Source organism: Manis javanica, chromosome 1, assembly GCF_040802235.1.
Source record: "Manis javanica isolate MJ-LG chromosome 1, MJ_LKY, whole genome shotgun sequence".
Classification (NCBI taxonomy): Eukaryota; Metazoa; Chordata; class Mammalia; order Pholidota; family Manidae; genus Manis; species Manis javanica.
The window spans coordinates 53,132,365-53,153,896 of record NC_133156.1 but is presented as its reverse complement, the minus strand read 5'-3'; the positions used below and the strand labels follow the sequence as shown (position 1 = coordinate 53,153,896).

Below are 21,532 nucleotides of genomic sequence, written 5' to 3'. Positions count from 1 at the left end.
TTTTGTGTTGAATTTATTAAATTACGTCGCTGGAGTAGTGTTGATGGAAATAATTAAGAACAGCCCCTCAAGAAATGGTGGCATTTCATTTTATTTTCAGTATTAAATAGTCCATGTCTCTTAGCTGGTCCTCAAGGCTATCAGACACCTCCTTGGATTCCTCAAGCTCTTTTTGGATCTGTAGTCTTGGAATGTGCTGTTCCCTCTTGGTAGATGCTTTTCTCCTCTGGCCCCCATCCCATCTGCTCTTGTTCAGTCCAGCAAGCATAAATGGTGAGGACCTGAGTACTTAGCTGTGTACTTCTGATCCTCACCAACCACCCTTGAGATAGGTAATCCACCATTTTACAGATGGAGAGGTGGACTAAAAGTAGATCGAGAAAACCAAACATCCCTGCCCCAAGGTTAGCCAACTTGAAAGCGGCAGAGCCTTAACTGCAAGACACATCTTCCCTCAAAAACCAAATGTGGCTCCTTTGTTAGTGTTGTACAAGCAGGGCTATGTGATCACTCATCCGTGTTCCTCTAGCACTATATAAACACCTCTTAAAGTAGTCATCGCCTCCTTGCCCCTAACAGAGAGGCAGTGTACTGCAGTCATGGGAGTCTGCCCTGCTTGAGTCCTGCTCAACAGCCCCCCTTCATGTCTATCTGCCCCAGTTCCCTCAGAGGCTACCTATCCTGTGGTAGGATTAAATGAGGTAATACACAAAAAGCACCAAGCACAGTGTAGTACTGTGGTACATGCTAAGAACTCGATGAGAATTAGCTGCTATTACATTGCTGACATTTTTAGAGCACCTCCTATATGCCAAGCACACAGTACTAAGTGCTTAATGTGCATCATCTAACTTTACTCTCACAACAATCCTAAGAGATAAGATTATCCACATTTTACATATGAATAAACAGATACAGAATAATGACTTGCCTAAATTCAAATGGAATTGCTTGGTCAAAGGATTTGTGCATTTAAATATTCTGATACATCCTACCCAATTGTAGATGTTACATCAATTTACACTCTCACCAGCAATGTGGTACAAATGCTTGCTTTCCCATGGCCTCACCAACATGGTGTGTTAACAGGCACTGGGATTTTTGCCAGTGTGATTAAGTGAAAATGTCATCTTTTAATATGCATTTCTCATCATGAATGAGGTTGAGAGCTATGTGTGTTTACTTTGCTCATTTCTCTATTGGGTTGTTGGTCTTTTTCATATCAATTTCCTGAAGTTCTTTATATATTAGAAAGATGAGTTTTTCATATAGAATTTTGACTATGATGCTTTTGGGCCTTAAAGTATTACTTTAAATTTTTGGTTCTACTTTTGTTTCACATAGACTTCATCTTCATTTATGACTCCTGGATTTGGGATCCAAGTCAGAAACTCCTCTGGCCTCCAGCCCCAGATACTTCAAGGAATTGTATACATTTCCTCCTGGTGTTTTTGTTTTTACTGTTGGATCTTTATCCATTTTGAAATAGATGTTGGCTTATGGTGTGTGATAGAGCCAACTTAACTTTCTCCAGAGAGTTACTCAGTTGTTTCAACAGTTTTCTGAAGAATCCATCGTTTCTCACTGATTCTGGTTGCCACATTTAGCACACTAAATTCTCTGGTACGCTTTCCCATTCTGTTCTGTTGGCCTGTCTGTTCATGCATGGACCGAAGCAACACTGTTTAATTACCGTTTTATGTGCTGTACTGTTAGGCTTAAACATCTCTCTTCTTTCCGTTCACCTGCCCCATCTTCCAGCTATTATTTTCCACCATGTGAACTTTAGTTTTTTGGTTTTTGTCTCTGTTAACTCCATTGACATATTTTATTGGGATGGCATTAAATTTTTTATTGAGCTTAGGACAGCTTTATGTTGCTGACTGGTCATGTCCAAGAACTTGGCCTATCCATTTGTTCATTTTCTTCTGTGTCCTACACAGTATTTTAAAGTCTTCTTTATCTAGATCTTGTACATTTTCTGTTAATTACTGGTGATGTTTTAAAATTAAAACCTTTTAAAGAAACAGAGTTTGCAGTTTTTCAGGTCAAACATTTTGGATCCTCAAATAGAAGATCCCCTATTTAGGACAGTGAAGAAGCTCTAAGTCTGAAAGCAGCAGATGTGCCAGCATCACCTTGGACCCATTTCACATCAGGGTTCTTGCTGTTAATTCCTATGCAATCAGCAGTTCACAATCGCTCTCTATGCAGCAATTAAAGAAGAAAATACAGCCTCCTTTTTCTCCACCCTCCAACATGCTCCCTTTCTAACAGAGACCTAGTTCTAAGCCCTTAAACTAGCGGCCATCTTTGAGGTATAGACTGGTGACCCACACCCACAGTGACTACTGCCAGCATTGTTTTGCTCTTGTCACCCTTACCCACTGATCTTGTAACTAGCTTTTAGTTACTGCATCTGTTAGGTCTGGGCTTTAGTTCTAATTTTCAGATTTTAAGCCCATTATCTCCCTGCTACACAGACGTCATCCAGATATTGCCTGTGACTCAACCTAGTCCCTTAGAACTGAGTATGAATTGTCTCTAGTGCAGCAAGACTGGACTTTGAATTGGGAGCTCTCTATCATGTAAACTGGGTCTGGGGTGAGCCCTCTTATCTTCATCTTGTCTCTTTTGCTGACCCCGCCCCTGTGCCATTGAGAGAACTAGCTGCATTTCCTGACAGGAAGGCACCCAGCAGGGCTTAATGAATGCCACCCTAGCCTTCTAGACTTTTTAGCACTTTCTTCCTATTGGAACCTTTCAGCTGGGATATTTAAGTACTACCTAACTGCCTTTCTGGCTAAACAGCCCTCTTGGCTTTGAAATTACTGTTGGTGAGGAAGGACACTGGACGACCCATATACTGAGTGCTACCCACAGAAGGTTCTGTTTTCTAAGGACTATACACTGACCTGGCTCACCCAGCAACTTAAATCCCAGGATCATGACAGACGCTCCTATGAGTAGTGGTCTTGAGATGTCAAGTCCTGTAACAAAACCTGTTCATGGGAGGCCATGTCCACCTTGCTTCGTGATGGCTCCATTGTCACTCAGCTGAAGCAAAAAGAACTTCTTCAAGGGTCATGGGAGGTCATGAAAACAAACCTGCTGATAAGTCTCTAACATACCGCACTGAGTGTGGTACCTGTGTCCTTGCAAATACCTCAGCAATAATGCATCCAGACCATTTTGCATGTCATTCTGCTATCCTGTTCACATGCCATTTTCTCAGCAAACTGTGAGTTCCTGGAGGTCTCTTTATTCTCATTATAGCCCAGTCCCTAGCACAAGTCTTGACAGAGTACATGCTAAGCAAATGTTTGCTGGCTGAAGGAACACACACTGCTATGGTGGTATTCACTCAGGTGCCCTGACTTAAGGCTGTTATGTGTATGCCTAGGCTAGCTCTGAGACTTAGAATTGTTAAACACAGAAACACATATAAATGTTTGTCAGGAGAGATTCAGAATATTTTTCCTCAGAGAAACTGCTTGCCCAAAGAATCAAAGCAGAGAAATAAGAATAAATTGAACTATGCTCCAAACTATGAAGAATGCCAATGTCTTTACCAACTGAAAGTCTACATAATAGCTACATTTCACTGAGGTACTCAAAAATGAGCCCAAAGTGTCAAACACTGTTAGCTCTTTGTACACCACACCAAAAAAGGACTCGTGCTGTCTTTGGTTTGGAATTCCTTTGCAGTGGATTATCCTGAAGAGGAATGGATGGTTCCTGGTAAGCAACAGAGAAAGGAAGGGCGAAAACATGAGGCAAACAATCCAAAACCTTTTCTTTTCATCTTTTTTTATTTTAAATTACAAAGGATGTTGCATACACTGATGAATCTGTATCTGACTAGAAGTGCTGAGGGTTGGAAGCTGACAGAAAACAAAGGCAACATTTGAATTGCCTTTTCTTCTGAAAAGAAAAACTGCACAACTATTAACCAACATTTAATAGAATAATTTTTAAACAGCTCATGCGTCAACAAGATAAAATTCTTTCTAGACAAAAGACAAGACTGAATCCAATAAAAAGTTTCATAGCTCCAGTTGGGGGGTGGGGAAACAAAACTACAGAATATTTATGATAGCATTACAAACCGGATCCTACGCAACTATGCAAAAGAGGTTGCCACATTGTATGAACAAATGCTTTGAATTCTTGCCCTTCCGCTCTTCTCTTGTGACTTCTTACGTGCAGTCAGCCCTAGTATCACTGTTAACCACAAATGCTAAGTTACAGGACAAATCCTAGGGGAAGAAGGTAAAAAAAGCAGGCAGTGGAATACAGTGTCATAAAAATGTGGTGGAAAGGCAGATACAGTACACACATACACACTTCTGCTATTTGGTTCTGAAAAAAACAAAGGATGATGGGCAAGACACAGTCATCAGTCCTGCTCCCATCCACCCAGAATTTAAGTAACTACACCACTGTGTTTACATTATTATGAAGAGGCAAACCTAGTTCACCCAAACTTGGCACACTGAAATCCAACTCTGATGTTTTCACTAGTCACCAAGTCTTCAATTCCAGAACACAATTTGGAAGTAGTTTTAAGGTTCTGTTCCCTCACTACTACACCCAAACCTCTCTTTTCTGAACAAAAATGGCAATTTGGCATAATTCAGTTCCTGGTGTAATTTCTACAATTTCAGTCAGTCAGTTTACTAAGCATGAGGATTATGCTTCAACACATAATCCCACTTGCCTACGGAAGTGTAAAACTTTCAGTAGTACATTTTCATCATCTTTCCCCAACATGCTTATTCCTTAAAACGAAACAACCATTCCTACAAGTTGACATTCACTGTAACATCCCAACGTGTTTGAAATATTAAAAAAACATGGAGTCATCTTCTCTTAATGCCCTTGTTAAGATTACAAAGATTACAAAAGAACCCACAAGTATTACGGCACTGTGTGAGACTTATTTGTCATGATCCAAGGGAAGAACAAGACTGCAATTCTGTGCAAAGTTGTGGAAATGGCCTCAGTTCCATGGGAAATGGTATTCCACAATAGACTTCACTAGAAGGATAATTGAAACCTTTTACTTTAACACTGAAAGCATAATTCAATGCCTTCTCAAAATTCAAGTTTCAAGATTTGGAGAGATGCTAACATTCTCTTACATAATTAACTAGAAAATACTTGAACAGAATTTTAGGAAGACTATATAAAGAAAAAGAATAAAAGTTTTTGTTAATTCCTGCTGAAGGCAACTTGAATTCATTTCTTAGAAAGTTAACTAAATCTTAGCAGCTAAAATATTTTTAAATGTATGGAATAAAGAAAAGCACATCCATTCTTGACATTTTGGTGAATAAACTAACAGCTTTATTAATGAAGGCAAACATCAGATAATTGTATGAATACTATATATAAAAAAGAAATCCAAACTAACAGCATTGTATTTCAAAAGTACTGTACTTCTGTTTCTTTTAAAGAGACTTGTCATCTGTTTTATAAAACAAACAAAATGGGTATCTTCTAAAAAATTCTGGAAAAATGAAGCAGTCAATTTCAAGCTGATGAACTGAACACACCTTTCTTTAAATGCAGACTATTGCTAAGGAGCAAATAAAGTCAAGCATCAGAAAGAAGATGTATGACAAATTCATGAAAGTCAGAAAAAAGGGATGTAGTGAAACTACTGCTAATCTTTCCCCCTCATATTCAAAGACCATTCAAAACTGGTCTTTCATACAAATATAAAATAACTATAAAGAGAGGGAATTAAAACCATACCCATCTGAAATCCTTCATGCTGTTTTTATAATAGCTCTGATTCTCTTACCAAAAAGGTCAAGTGAAAGATTTAGGAAGTGGAAGGGAATGAAGACATTTTGTCAAATGTACAAGTAAGGCACAATATAAAGCCACATCATAATCTGTCATGAAGGATATAGGAAAGGACAAGACTCATACATGGTACAGTAGAATAAGCAATCATATTGACTGAAAAAGTGTGGCACCCAATTCAAAACTCAGACAAGATCTTAACAAGAACGACTGGACAGCATGCTTTCATATGGAGACAAACTCTACAAAGAATCCAGTGTATCTGAAACGAGGAAGAACGTTCTTTGCTGTTGTTGTTTTAAATCATAGTAGTACTAGAGTCAAAGTTTATAATTGCTTTTGGAACAATGGGTTTACTGGAGGTGAATTCACAATGCCTTCACTTAAGGTAAGATCTGGACTTCATTATGAACTATCTGTATACCATGTATGAACACAGAAAACCTTTAGAGAACTCTTTTCTAATGATCTTCACCCAAATATACATGCCACAATTTTCAAAAACAGAACATGTACAATTGTTGGGGTTTTCACGTTACCCTTTTAAGATTTGTTTGTGTGATACACTAAACGTATATATTTTAATGACAATAGAGGAAGCAGATTATTACTGGCATTAAAGTACAACCATTTCTAGACGGTTTTAAATGCCACAGAGTCCCCTGGTTAAAATGTAAAGCTGCACAGCTTGCCTATGTCATCTTTATGATAAAGTTAAAACAGCAAGAGGATTTAACTTTCACTCTACATTTTACTGCCAGGTTTTTATTTAGATCAAGTATCGCTGCAGCATTCTGACCAGCCCAGATTTAGCAGCAAATGGCAGGAATCATATAAAATGCAATTTTTTTTAACAAAGTGCTTTTCTAAGATTTACATACATATATAAATAGGTACAAAATAAAGTGTCAACATTAAAAAGCTCAACTATTTAAAAGCTTTTAACTATTTAACTTAAGTAGTACATATAAAACACTGAAATGCAAGGATATGGAATCTACTAAACAGATTCAAAGTCTTTTTTTGAAATGCAAGACCAAAAAATCAAATTCTGGTTTGTAGACAGGAAAAAGGTATCAAAAACCAGAATTCCTAACAGAGCAGCTAGAAAGGGGCAATTTTATAAACCTCATCAGCTGAATCTCTATCATGAAGTGATTTTCACCCGACTGCAAACTGCCATATTTTGGAACATGTTTAAATTTACCACACACACTCTGTCAAAACTTCATATGCTTCCAAGTTACAAACTTGTGCTTTGCCTTTTCCCACCTAGAAGGAAAAACTTTGAACAATGAACTTACAATCTATTAAACTTTCAGATCTGAGCTTATCATCTGTTTAGTGTGAATGCACTAACCAGGTACATTCCACCACGCACACAAGAAAATCTTGGACGTCACAGTTCAGCGGAGGTGTTAAGATAATCCTCCTCAGAGTTTCTTTTTCATGATGTCAAAGAAGCATCATTTAGTTGTTACTGTGTGTTTTAGAATCAAACCTTTATAAGCTATACCTTCATGTGCTATCACTTACAAATGGGCGCGGTAGAGAGAGAAGAAAGTAAAAGAAAAGGAAACACTATTGGACAAAATATAATTAAAAAATAAATTCTCCAAGGGGTAACAGAAATAGTTGGAGAAATAGACACTTTCCCAGCAGCTAGGTCTGAAATTTTTGGTTTTTTTTTTTCTGGCTAGGTAGGATTTTTCTTTAAGTATAGTTTTTAAGCCACCAGTTTTCAAAGTTCCAAACATAAGATTAGAGAATAGAACAGTAAGAGAGACAAGATGGAAAGATCTGTGCGGAAGGTTTATAACGCTGCCTTGACACAAGAAATTTCTCATTAAGAGGTAAAGCTTTAAAAGTTAAAACACTGACTAATGAAGCTGTTTTATGTGAGCAAAAAGAGCACCTAAAAACTAAATGCGTTAATATTTCTCAGTTCTAGAAACTATAGAAGAAGAATAAGTCACAAGTTTGAAGAAGCTAGTTTGAAAATACCTGTACAAAAATATAAAAATCTATAAATTGTTTTTGTTTTAAGCTTGTGTTGATCTTTGAAAATATTACATGCACAATGATACATCAATTGGAAAAGTGGCAACTAAAGAATTAGATATTTTTAGCTTTTTTCTTTCTTTACATATATATATATACATAATACAATAAAAATAATCTGTATTTTGGTTGTTTGGTGGAAGTATACTACAATAAGCTAAATAAACTTTTTAATTTTCAAGGTCAAAATCTATTTTACCAATAGCTTACTAAAATGAAATATATTAAAATTTCCTACAGTAAGTGCAGAAATAAAAAGATTTACAGACACCTAAATGGCCACCAAGTTATCTACTATGGAAGCAAACTAGAGGAACAGCAAAATAATATTTGTATGTGTGGATGCTCCTTCTGTAGATAATTGGACCCAAACAGAAATAAAATTCACAGTTCAGTAAGATCCCTAACCCTGACCTTTTCATTTTTCTTTTTTTTTTCTCCTTTTTTTCATACATTCATACAGTATCATGTAAGCTGTGCAAAACTTTACTTAGACTGGCAGTTTGCCATATCAGTTGCATTTGTCTTTGGTACAAAAAATAAAACAATCGCAATAATGTGCAAGTATTTGTCTTCTTCCGGTCAAGTACCGAAATATGAGTTTTCTAGAGCCATCTTTTTTTGTTTGTTTTTTGTTTTGTTTTTTATACAATACACAGACTCTGTGGCATATATCTACATTTCAACATAGTCCTATATACATTCAAAAAATCTGAAAAAGAGTTGGAACAAAAAAACATTTAAACCCCATAATTTTTCCATCTATGTATCTTGTTTTTCCACATTAGGGTTTTCATCATACAAAATATTACCAGTTTTATAGTTTCCCCAAAATACAAGGCACAAAGAATATGCTTTTTTTTCTTACTTGCACAGACATTTTATATATATATTTATATATGTATTTATACATACCATATTGAGCTCAGAAAATGAACTTCTAATATGGCACAGGGGCATGAGTGCTGGGTTGTGCCATGTACAGGTGAGATTCATGGTTGTGGAAAATTAGAACAAAAGGAGTAATTCTAAAAACAATCTAAACTGACTGTTTAAAAAAATGCTTCCTCAATTTTTTTGTGTGGTTCAGAGCATAAACCTGCCACAAGATTTGGCATTTACTAATATCCTCACTCTTCCAAAATGTTTTGCTTTAACAGATTTTTGCAATCTGTATCTCAACATTTACTTAAATGTATGAGTTTCAGTTCTGATGTCAATAGAAGCTTTAACCATGGTTTATGCTCTGAAAATGCAATAATCAAGTATTTTGGATCATGCTTTACTTATGCTACTTAGTTCTTAAAACAATGTAACCTAATTGTAAATGTTTACATAATGCTAAACTGACATGCAAACAGAATGAAAATTTACAATGAATAAGGACATGACAAACAGACATTTCTGACCAGTGGTCCAATGAAGCTGATTACACTTTTGATGTTGGTATCCTTAGTCCTACAAGGCCTCCGGTGGGATTGCCTTCTGCAGTCTTCTCTAACACCTGGTTAACAAATTCTGAGGTTTGCCCAGCAACTGGGAGACCTGAGGAAAAAAATAAAAGGCACACTAAGATACAGAAATAGAGAGGGCATGAATGAAAGGTGAGGGGCAGGAAAATCTGAGGGTCAGGAATGGCCCTCAGCTTGATGCTGGTTCCAGATGAACGCTCTGCTGCTTGCTACTTCAGCCCAGACAGTGATTCTACCCATGAGACTAGAGCCTACAATTTTAAGATAAGAAGGGTCAAACCAAGAACAACCATGAGAAATGGTTAATCAATATTTTAAAGTGGGGTAGACAACAAGGAATAACAGTCCAAATAATAGTGCAAACCCAAACCCTACACCTGCTGACAAGCATGGCTCCCTTAGCCTTCCAGACATGTCTGCTCCCTATTTCCTGAGCCACTCCTTCCAACTGCTCCAACCTCACTATGTCCCATGGGTGCACTTACTGCACGTAACTGAGGAAAAAGGTGAATGAATAAGCAAAGTTGGAGAAGAGGGAGAAAAGGTGGGGTGTAGCATAAGTATGGTTTTTTTCATCTTCCTCATCTCCTATAGCTAAAGTAGAAAAATACTTAAAATCAGTGATTTAACATTTATATACATGATAATTCTAGGTACCAGCTATCACCATACCAAGCTGTTACAATATTTTGACTATATTCCTTATGCTATACATTACATCCCTGTTACTTATTTATTTTACAATTGGAAGTGTGTACTTTTATTTTTTAATTTTTTGTGAGGGCATCTCTCATATTTATTGATCAAGTGGTTGTTAACCACAATAAAATTCTGTATAGGGGGGTCAATGCTCAATGCACAATCATTAATCCACCCCAAGCCTAATTCTCGTCAGTCTCCAATCTTCTGAAGCATAATGAACAAGTTCTTACATGGAGAACAAATTCTTACATAGTGAATAAGTTACATGGTGAACATTACAAGGGCAGTCATCACAGAGGCTTTTGGTTTTGATCATGCATTATGAACTATAAACAGTCAGTTCAAATATGAATATTCATTTGATTTTTATACTTGATTTATATGTGGATACCACATTTCTCTCTTTATTATTATTCTTAATAAAATGCTGAAGTAGTAGGTAGATATAAGATAAAGGTAGAAAACATAGTTTAGTGTTGTAAGAGAACAAATGTAGATGATCAGGTGTGTGCCTGTAGACTGTGTTAATCCAAGCTAGACAAGGGCAATAAAACATCCACGTATGCAGAAGATTTCTCTCAGAACAGGCGGGGGGGAGGTTCTAAGCCTCACCTCTGTTGATCCCCATTTTCTCACCTGATGGCCCCCCTGCGACTGTGCCTGTCTTAGGTTGTTCCTCCCTTGAGGAATCTTACCCGTCTCTGGCTAACCAGTCATCTTCCGGGGCCATACAGGGAAATGTTAAGTTGGTAAGTGAGAGAGAAGCCTTATTGTTTGAAAAGGTTAGCTTTTTACTTCTTTGCATATTTTATGCCCTGTAGCTTCTATGCCCAGCATTTGTCTTCAGGTGTCTTTACCACTTGGAAGAATTATGATACTCGGTAAATTCGATATGAGGCACGAATTCTACTTAAGGGTTATAGTTAGGAAGGAAGAAGAAAAGCTATAGAAGTAGCAGGTGGAAGAAAACCTGGGAAGATTGATTAAAAAATACTTAAAATCAATAAATCAAATAACAGAGGTATAAGCATGTCTTAAAAGTAGTAAGAAAAATAAATGATTAAAAGATGGAAGTAGAAAAACATTTAGTTATTGCTCACAGGAGTCAAATGATACTGTAAAAAATACAGGACAGACACCATCTTAACCATGTGATTAAATTTAGCATGACCAATAATGGGACAAACTGATATAGGTGCATCTTGATTCAGGAAATATGAAGGATATATCATCTATGATGTATGCCTGCCAAGAAAATTTAATTGCCATCTAATCATGAGGAAATAGATAAATCCAGATGTTGGGACATTTTATAAGGCCATCTACTACCTGGATTTTTCATGAAAAAAAAAAAAGGAAGGAAAACTGATCAAGATTAAAGGAGACATATAAGACCTAACCAGATGCAATGCGTGATCTGTAATTGGATCAAAAACAAGCACAAAAATCTATAAAGGACATTACTGAGGAAACTAGGGAAATTTAAATATGAACTCCATATAGACATATCATCAATGGTGAAATACTTGGGTGTGGTACTGGTATTGTTTAATTAAGAAAATGTCCCGTTCTCAATAAATGTATGCTTAAGTAGTTAGGAAGAATCATGTTTACAACTTACCCTCAAATATTTAGGAAAAAAATATATAGAGAGAGGCAAGATAAAGCAAAGGAAGTGAAACATTAACAACTGGGAAATCTAGTTGAATAACATGCAGATGTTCAGTACACTTTTTCTACTTTTCTTAAAAGATTGAAATCTTAAATGAAAAGCTGAGGGGAAAAAAAACTGAGTATATATGTTATGTTATAGTTAAAAAGTCAACCCACAAGATAAGAATGCAGTGCTTGCAAATTATCAGAGGTCACATACAAAAATGAAACTATAATGATAGATCATACAGTGAATGATATGAAAAGACAAAGAAGTCACATGAACAAATTCTTAGCAGACCATTTGGTCACAGAACTAAAACCAAGCATCTATCAATAAATAAAAAAGAACTGAGTCCACCTATTAAGAAAAATTCCCAGACTGACTAACAAAGAAAATCCAACTAAATTGTTATGTATAAAAATCTAAGGGTGAATTTTATGGTATGCAAATCAAAACTAAATTTTAACTTAATTAAAAATATTCTTAAAGAGGCATCCAGTACACAGTGATTCAGAAAAATTGAAAATAAAAAGGTAGGCAAAGGGTACCAAGCAAATATAAGTAATAAAAAAGCTGCATTCATGATTGTAGTATCAGACAAGACTGATTTAGGGGAAAAGCTATAAACAATACAAATGAAGTGTGCTTCATGATGATAAAGACTATAATCTATAATGAAGATTTAGCAGTAATGAATCCTATTCAAACATCTGAGCATTTGTAAAAACACAGAAAATATGAGCAGAAACTGAAACACATTAGCAGGGGCCTTTCTCAGCTCTACATAGACTAAATGGGACACCCCTACAAAAAGGAAACAAAGGCCTAATTAAGACAATCTAACCCACATATAATGAAAACAGAAAATTTAATATAAAACAGAAAATATATCTCTTCAAATACCCATAAGACATTTGAAATTGTAGTCATATATATTAGGTAGCTAAAAAAGTCTCAATAAACCACAAAAAATAAAATAATAAAACTAGAAAATAATAATCCCTATCTTCTAGAAAAATTTAAATATCTCACACAATTCTTGGGTCAAAGAGTAACTAAATCAAACCTAACATCTCAAAGTATTCAGGAAACAAAACATGCCATTGCAGAATTTATGGGATTAAAAAAAAAAGAATACATGCACTCCTATGTTTGCTGCCAGATTATTTAAATAGCCAAGATACGGAAGAACCAAAGTGCCCAGCCATAGAAGAATAGGTAAAGAAGATGTGGCACATATGCACAATGGAATATTATTCAGCCACAAAAAAAGGAAATCTTGCCATTTGCAACATGGATAGACCTAGAGGGTATTATGCTAAGTGAAATAAGCTAGTAGTGAAATAGTGTAGTAACTACACTACTTGGGGTAAGCATTTAATAATGTAGATAGCTGTCAAATCACTATGATGTATACCTAAAACCAATATAATATTATGTATCAGCTGTACTTCAATAAATAAATAAATAATAAGTAAGTAAATAAATAAATAAATAAATAAAGGCCAGGAACACCCCTTCCCCAAAAAAGCAGTGCTTAGAAGAAATTTCAAAGGCTTTTAATTACATTAACAAGAAATAGTAAGAAATTAGAATAACTAATAAATTCAAGAGGTGGCTCTTTGGGGGTAAAAAACAGAGTAACCTATAACATTCAAGAAATAAAGGAGAACAGTAGATATAAGAAACGAAATGGAGCACTAGCCACTGATACAGAAGAAATTTAAAAACAAAGACAATTTTGATACATTTGAGGGCCTGGAGGAAGTGGATAATTTTCTAGCAATAACTATCAAAACTGACTCCAGAAGAACTTGCAACCTGCAGACTATCACAGAGGACAATAGAGAAAGTTTCCAAAGTGTTAATCACAAAAAATCAACACTGGTCCAAGTAGTTTCAAAAAGTATTTAACCAAACCTTTAAGAAAAATAAACTCCAACATATTTTAACTGCTTCAGAGGGGAATTCTGGGAAAATGGTTGTATGGCAGCAAAGATTTTTAATCTCAATTCCCCATTAAAAAAAGTAATTAAATAGCAAAACCATAAACCCATGGAAAGCATTAACAAGTGACAAACTGTCTCAACAAAACCCAAAATTCAAGAGGATGGGAACAAGCCAACCAAAGCTGTAAGAACCGCATAGCATTGACATTACCAATATTTGTATGGGATGAGTTAAAGGGAAGTAATGGACCTGAGAACAAAAGAAGTCTAAAATAACTGACAAGGTTACTCAATGGAAGGCACAGGAGGCCAAAAGGAGAACAGCTCAAGCTGTGTGAGATTTCTGTCCAACTGATAATGAATACAAGGTGAGTGCAAGGAGCTAACAGTAAGATGTGACAGGGAGGAGCAGTCTAGCCTCTGTGAATTCGGTAAAATGACCATCCAGTATTCCCTTGAAGGACAGAAGGCAGGATTGATAAGACTCAAAATTGAGCAAGACAAGGACAATAGACATGAGAAAAGAGATGGTCCAGATAAAATAGGGGAGGGTGCACAACAAGAAATCTCGAAAGCTGCCATTTGCACAAGTGTGTAAGGCTGGCTCCTGCTGCATGTTCTCCTTCTTGCCCTTACCTGGCTGTGCCTAGTGACATTCAAATACACCAAAGAAATCTCACACCTTATGCTTTTGTACTTTACCTTGACCCCCCAAAAAATGCCCATAGGTTCATTTGTTTTTCTTCTCTCATTCACTCTCTCCTCTCCACCTGCTTGGTTGAGCCTGCTCCCTCTACCCTCCCTCTATCTGGCCGCCTGTGGCATGTGGCAACTGTCTCCTTAGGATCAACTTCTTTTCCCTGCTTATCTCCTATGTCCCCTCCCCTCTTGTGGTTGGACTGAATGACCATCTCATAAACAAATATAAAACACTTTTTCATGAAATTTTAAGTTAGAAAGCTATCCTGAATGAAACTTCCTTTTGAAGCTTCAGAAAAACTCAGTTCATATACAAACAAAAATATCAAAATCCCATAAAATGTTATTGTAAGAAAAAAAAAGAAGATTCCTACAAACAATAAAAGTGTGCCTTAAGACATGACCATGAAATGGTCATATCCTACTATTGTTATCCCAAATGGTCATAATCTACTACTATTTTAAAATGAACTCAATTATTTCAAAATGAACTAAAAGGTATTACAGACAACGCTACAAGACATGAAAGAACAACATAAATCAGAAATAGAAAACTCACAAATAAGGTGACAGAACTGAGAAAAAGAGTAAGAAATAAAAGAAAAAATTAATTCCTGAAATTAATACAAAAGCACCAAATAAGCTCAAGAGACAATGCTTTTAAAAGAAATAGAAATGAAAGAGAATTTTAAATAAAGAAGAAATTAAGGGATAAAAGATTTGAGAAAAAGTAAATATACATTTCCAAAAGTACTGAAGATAGGCAAAGACTATCTAACTGCAAATAATGAATCCCTGAAGAAGAAAACCAATACAGGGAACAGGTCAAATACTAAGATTTGAAACTACATATCAAAAAAGCACAGTGAATACATAAGAGTATCAACCTGAAATGGCAACTCCAAAACACAGTCTAGTAAAATTACTGGGATTTAAAAAACATGTTCACATCTAGACAAAAATAACAAATAAGAGAGAAAAAATTAATTTCTAGCTTTTCAATAACATCACTTTATGCCAGAAGAAAAATGGAGAAACATATTTAAAATACTCAAGGAAAGAAAATGTGAGACAAGGACTTCATATCTGTTAGAAGAGATTTTTTGATGTAAAGGGAATACACAAACTTACCAACAAACAAGGCTTTTAAATTAAAAAATAAAAAGATAAAAATAATTTTTACTTGAAATATTAAATTCCTCCCTTTACTTAACAAAAGACTAAAAATGATTTTAAAAAAACAGGAAAGAAAAGATAGAAATGCAATGAAACAATACATAAAATATTGAAATAGGATCAGTCCATTTGAAAAAAAAGTCAAATACATCCACGATTACTATTCCCTGTTTTGCTTAGTATTTGGGTACAGAATTAATTTATATAAAAGTAAGAAGCAATTTGTTGTTTAGGAAAGTCCTGACAGTTAGGATCTATTCTTCACCTCATTGTTTTCAATATAAATATAGTTTTGTTCAAGATAAACTTTTATTTAATGTTCCACAGTGTTGATTTAATTTTCTGCACAAATACATTTCTTAATTTTGCTTCATTTCCTATATGCTTTACTTTTATATGAATTTACAACTCTACTTTTGAATAAATTATGAAAATATATAATTAATGCTTATTTAATTCATTTTACTATTTTATCAACTTATCCAGTCACTATTTACAAATCACTTTCCAAAGCAAAAAGAATTGTTTGGTAACTATTGATAAGCAATAATCATTGAATTGCCACACAGTTTAGGATACTCAGTTTAAGGAATCATATACATTTTCTTAATGAGTCATATTACAAATAATTCTCAAATAATATCATGCTGTGAATGTGCAACTTAGGCATTTAATTTTAATTGGCTTTGTCATAAAAAATCTTCAACTTGTTAAAATACAAATTATGTATTTCAGGAACAATGTGAAAATAAAATTCTCTTTAAGAAACAAAAAAATCCAAATTTTAAAATGTAGTATGGTAACCAACAGCTAATACTTATTGAATATTCAGAGCTTATGTGTTCAGCAGTGTGCTAATAAGTGCTTTAGATGCACTCTTCCCATTTAATTCACACACTTGTCCATATTTTATAGATGAATAAAATCAGGTTAAGGAAAGTGAAGTCACTTCCTTAGAGTCCTCATGTACTAAGTGGCAGGGTTGAATCTAGAACTGATTTCAAATACTCTGATTTTAACCACTATTGTAAACACACTTTTGTTTTTTGAAAACACAATCTTGATTTCTGGACATGACCAGTGGGTACTGCTAGAGCCAAAGAGAAACCACTAGTGTTTTTTGGTAAAAAGATAGAAAACAAGGCATGCAGAACCCAAAGTACTTTAAAATTTAAAAACATGTTTCAAGAATGAAATAAATGCTCCAAAATATCAAATGTTACACAGAATGTCAAGAAAAATAAATTCTCAAGTAAGCCTACTGGATGAGTTGATTCCAATGGACCACTTGTGAACTACATATACAGTTCAGACACTATATAAAGATGAGTGCCAGATAATGTGGGTATAGTGTAAGGCTAAGGGTTGATGTGAGTACAGTGTAAGCACTGGAAGAACTGACGTCTGTATCTAGTTCTGCTGCATAGTAGTTGAATGACTAACGGCAAATCACTTAACACCCTGCTGTGCTTCTAATCCCTCATTTGTAAGACCAGGACGGTAATCCGTCCTTGCTCATGGAAGTAAATGTACAACCTTAACAGACAGGTCCTGGATCACAAGAAGAACTCAGTAAATGTTAGCTGTTCATCCCCTCCTAACACCTAAGGAATCCTCCTTTCTTGGCTCTTAAGCTCTTTAATGTCTTATCCTTTGGCCTCCAAACATGAAAATTGTCTAATTTCATGAAATTGCTGGGTCAAAATCTATACGCATCGCTAATTTTACTAATGATTCCAAATTGCCCTTCAAAAATATTAGTATATTTTACATTTTGTATGGACACAAGGCTGATGAGAAAAACAAGTAATTTCAAAGACCATGGGAAATTTGCTCAATACATGAAAGCATTCAGTGTGTACTTATTTTTAATTAAAGAATACAATCATTTTAGTAACTATGAGAAGTTTTTTCTGTATAAACAAGAATAAACTACTCTTGCTTGCTCCACTCCATCTAAGCATCTTGATTTCTTCATCAAGCATTTACTGCAATTTATTATTTTCTGTTTATTCTTTGTCTTCCATTTTTAGACTATAAGCATCATAAGAGTAGCAAACAAGTCTCTGTTATTCATCATTGTATCCCCCAACACCTGCACACAGTAGGCATTAAAAAAATTTTGTGGAATGAATGAATTTATAGTAACTGGAAGTCAGAAAAACTGTCTTAACAGAAATGTAAAAAAACTCCACTCCAATTAAAAAAATTATTTATGACTCTAAAATTCAGGTAAGTAATTAATGATTGAAAAGTAAGCTCTAATTCTTTTAAGTGGCCTGATTCAATACACAATCAACATCTTGGGAAATAGGAACTGGAAGAAAATTCTCAGATAACTGAAGGTTACCACCCTACACAATGACTCTGTAAGAATCAGTTTTTAAAAGACAGTCCTAGAACAAAATAGCAGCAGACTCAGAGACTCCAAGAAGGAACTAGTGGTTACCAAAGGGGAGGGGTGTGGGAAGGTGGGTGGAGAGGGAGGGAGAAGGGGATTGAGGGGTATTATGTTTAGTACACATGGTGTGGGGGATCACGGGGAGAATAGTGTAGCACAGAGAAGGCACATAATGGATCTGTAGCATCTTGCTGCACTGATGGAACAGTGACTGCATAGGGTTATGGGTGGGGACTTGATAATATGGGTAAATGTAGTAACCACATTGTTTTTTCATGTGAAACCTTCATAAGAGTGTATATCAATAATACCTTAATAAAATAAATAAATGAAGACAGTCCTAGAATAAATACTGCTAAACAAAAAATATATAATATAGCTGAACCAATTTTATGATGCTTTTCATGGATTTCATAGGGTTTTCATGGATTATGTTAGGCTGTAACGCCCTTGGGATGCTACTGATCCGTAAGATGATTCACTCCTATGGAAGCTAAGTTCCTGGACCTCTAAAGTTCTCATGTCTATGTCTGTATTAGCAATCTCTGCCCACCCTGTCAGGTATTGCTTTGCCTGACTTCTGGATGCCTGCCTACTTGTTCCCTCCCATGTAGTATATAATCTACTCTGGGATGAAATCAGATAATTAAGCTTGTTAGAATCCTGTAAAATGTATTATTGAGTAAAGCAAATAGGTGAGGACCTGCATTGAACTATATAAACTGTGGGCTTGACAGCTCAGAGATCTTTATTTTTCCTGTAGAAGGTTAAAGTTGCTAGAAGTTTACTTTTCTGAAGTGTTAAATCAGTTCAGTGACAAAGCCTCAATAACAAATTGTGCTAACCAGTAGTAAATGTTTATGAATGCTGAATTTCAAAAGACAAAACTACGTGTAAAGGAAAGTAACTACAATGAGAGCACTTGAGTTTTTCCTTAAGAGAATTTTTAATATCCTCTTCAATCATGTATCTTACACTACATGTTACTGTTTGTTATTCATTTATCCAATATTGTTCTTACCAAGAGTATCTTTAATGAGGATTTCAAGCTTCTGCCCCATGTTGGGTCCTCTCTCCTCTTTTGGATTCTGTACTCGGTTTACAATCTCTTGCTTGATAGAGTTGATTACAAATAGTAAATTATCTGTAAGATAGAATAAGACACTTGGAACATATCACTAACATGGGAGGATTTGCTTTTAATTATATAATAACAGATATTCAATTAAAAATGGAGAATGTGTAACAGTAAGAAGTGATGGTTATAGGCTTTCTTATGCAAAGAGACAATTTCAAATGCTATGCCATTTTTGATAACACATTGTAAACATGTACCAATGCCAACTATCCTGTAAGCAACTTGTCTTACTTGTCCTCACAGCTTTAAAGACCTATGAAGTATATCGGATCATGGGATCTTAGTAAATGTTTACTAAATAAATCAAAATCCTTCAACTCATTCACAGACAAAGCTTTAAAAACAAATTTCCCCATGTTAAGAGGCTTTAAAAAAAGAGCCAACTTAACCAAAAGTAAATACCATGACAGAAATAATAAGAGCAGAAATCAGTGAAAGAAGAACACAACACACAATAAAGTTAGAGCCAAAAGCCAGTTCTCTGAAATGGTCAACAAAACTGATACCTACTCCCACCCCCATTCCCATTTAGACTAACCAATCTTCTGTATTTGGAATGAAAAAGGGTTTTTTCTAGAAACATTAAAAGGATAATATAGAAACATTACAAGGATAATTAAAAAGTGCTATGCCAACAAATTGAACAACTTGAATGAAATGGACAAATTTCCTGAAACAAAACTGACACAAAAAGGAATGAAAAAGTTCTGGTAAATGAATGAAAAAAATTTCCCCAAAAACCCAGAGGGTTTTAATGGAAAAATCTATCAACCCTACAATGAAAAAGAAAATCAATCTTATTGAACTTTTTCAAAAAAGAGGTAGAAAAATCATGGCCCAATCCATTCTATAAGGCTAGTATAGCACAAGTATCAAAACCTGACAAAGGCATTAAAAAAAAAAAAAGAAAATCACAGACCAATATCCCTCCTTCAGTACAGACACAAAACTCCTTAAGAAAATATTAGTAACTTAACCCAATTAAAAATATTGGAATTAAGTCTTACAAATATTTGCAACAAAATCTAATATAAAAAGAAAAATACATAACTAAGCAGTTTATTCCAAGAATGCAAGATTGGTTTGGTATTCAAAAATCAGCTAATGTACTTCACCATATTAACAGATGAGTGCATGCAATATTACTAGAATAAAGGAGAATATAATTGTTTCAATAAATAACGCCCAAAAGTATGACAATATTCAACATCCATTCATGATAAGTGAAACTAGGAAGAGAACTTACTCAAAATGAGAGAGGGCATCTCATCTACAAAAAAAAAGTCCACAGCCAACACTAGACTAAAAGGTGAAAGGTTTCCCTGGAGACGGCCAACAAGGCAATCACCACTTCTATTCAATATCCTAGACATTGCAATAAGGCAAGAAAAAGAAAAAAAGCCATAAGGATCAGAAAGGAATAAACAAAGTCATCCCTATTTGCAGATGATAACTGCTTAAACAGAAAATCCCAGGGCATCTACCCCTCTACCAAAGGAACTTACAAAGAAATTTAGCAAAATAACAAGATACAAGAATAGTACATGAAAATCCATTCTACATATTAAATAGCAGCAAAAAGTTTTAAAATTTCAAAAATGGTTCTACTTACAGCAGCACCAAAAAAATGTAAAATACCCAGTAACAAATCTAACACAAGAGGTTTAAGCACTCTATATTGAAAACTGTAAAGGCAGAGAGAAATTAAAGAAGGCTTAACTAAATGGAAAGAGATGACAAGTTCATGGATTAGAAGACTCTATTTGTTAAAATGTAATTCTCTCCAAACTGATCAAAGCAATCCTAATCAAAATTTCAGTAAGCTTTTCTGTAAAAAATGATAAAGTGATTCCAGAATTTACATAGTCATGCAAAGGACCTAGAATAGCCAAAACAAATTTGAAAGAAGAGAACAAAATCGGAGGACTAACACTACCTGACTTTAAGATTTACTACTATAAAACTACAGTAATCAAGATAGTCTGTATTCATATAAAGGTAAACAGATCAATGGACCACTACACAGAGTCTGGAAATAGACCCACATATATATATAGGGTCGATTGATTTGACAAAAGTACAAAAACAATTCAGTGAGAAAGGAAAGTCCTTTCAATGAATGGTACTTGATCAACTGGATAGTCATAGGAAAAAAATGAACATCAATTTACATCAATTTAAAAATGAACTATTTTAGATTAAATTCCACACCATACATAAAAATTAACCTAAAATGAATCATAAAATATAAAACCTAAAGCTGTATGACTTCCCAGAGAAAGCATTCAAGAAAATATTTGCCATTTTAGAGTTGGTGAAGTTTCTTAGAACACAAAAAATAAGAAATATAAAAGGAAAGATTGACAAAGAACTTCATTAAAATTAAACATTTTTGCTCTTTGAAAGATGTCAATGAGAAAACAAAAAGACAAGCTAAAGACTAGGATAAGGTATTTTTAATAT

The 21,532-nt window shown here is 34.8% G+C and overlaps 1 protein-coding gene across 6 annotated transcripts in view; it reads right to left on the bottom strand.

Moving 5' to 3' along the window:
* CREBRF (CREB3 regulatory factor) overlaps positions 1-21,532 on the bottom strand; it is a 67,976-nt gene that overhangs the window by 536 nt on the left and 45,908 nt on the right. For 3 of the 6 annotated variants that reach the window (XM_073232292.1, XM_073232279.1, XM_073232285.1), the window contains 2 exons: positions 18,953-19,075; positions 5,327-9,420 (listed from right to left, as the gene is read on the bottom strand). In XM_073232292.1, coding sequence (XP_073088393.1) covers positions 9,305-9,420; positions 18,953-19,075 — 239 coding nt within the window. In that variant the 3' untranslated portion in view covers positions 5,327-9,304. Of the gene's footprint in view, positions 1-3,793; positions 4,260-5,326; positions 9,421-18,950; positions 19,076-21,532 lie in introns of those variants that run through there. The other 3 variants (XM_073232289.1, XM_073232287.1, XM_073232294.1) reach the window with 3 other exon arrangements.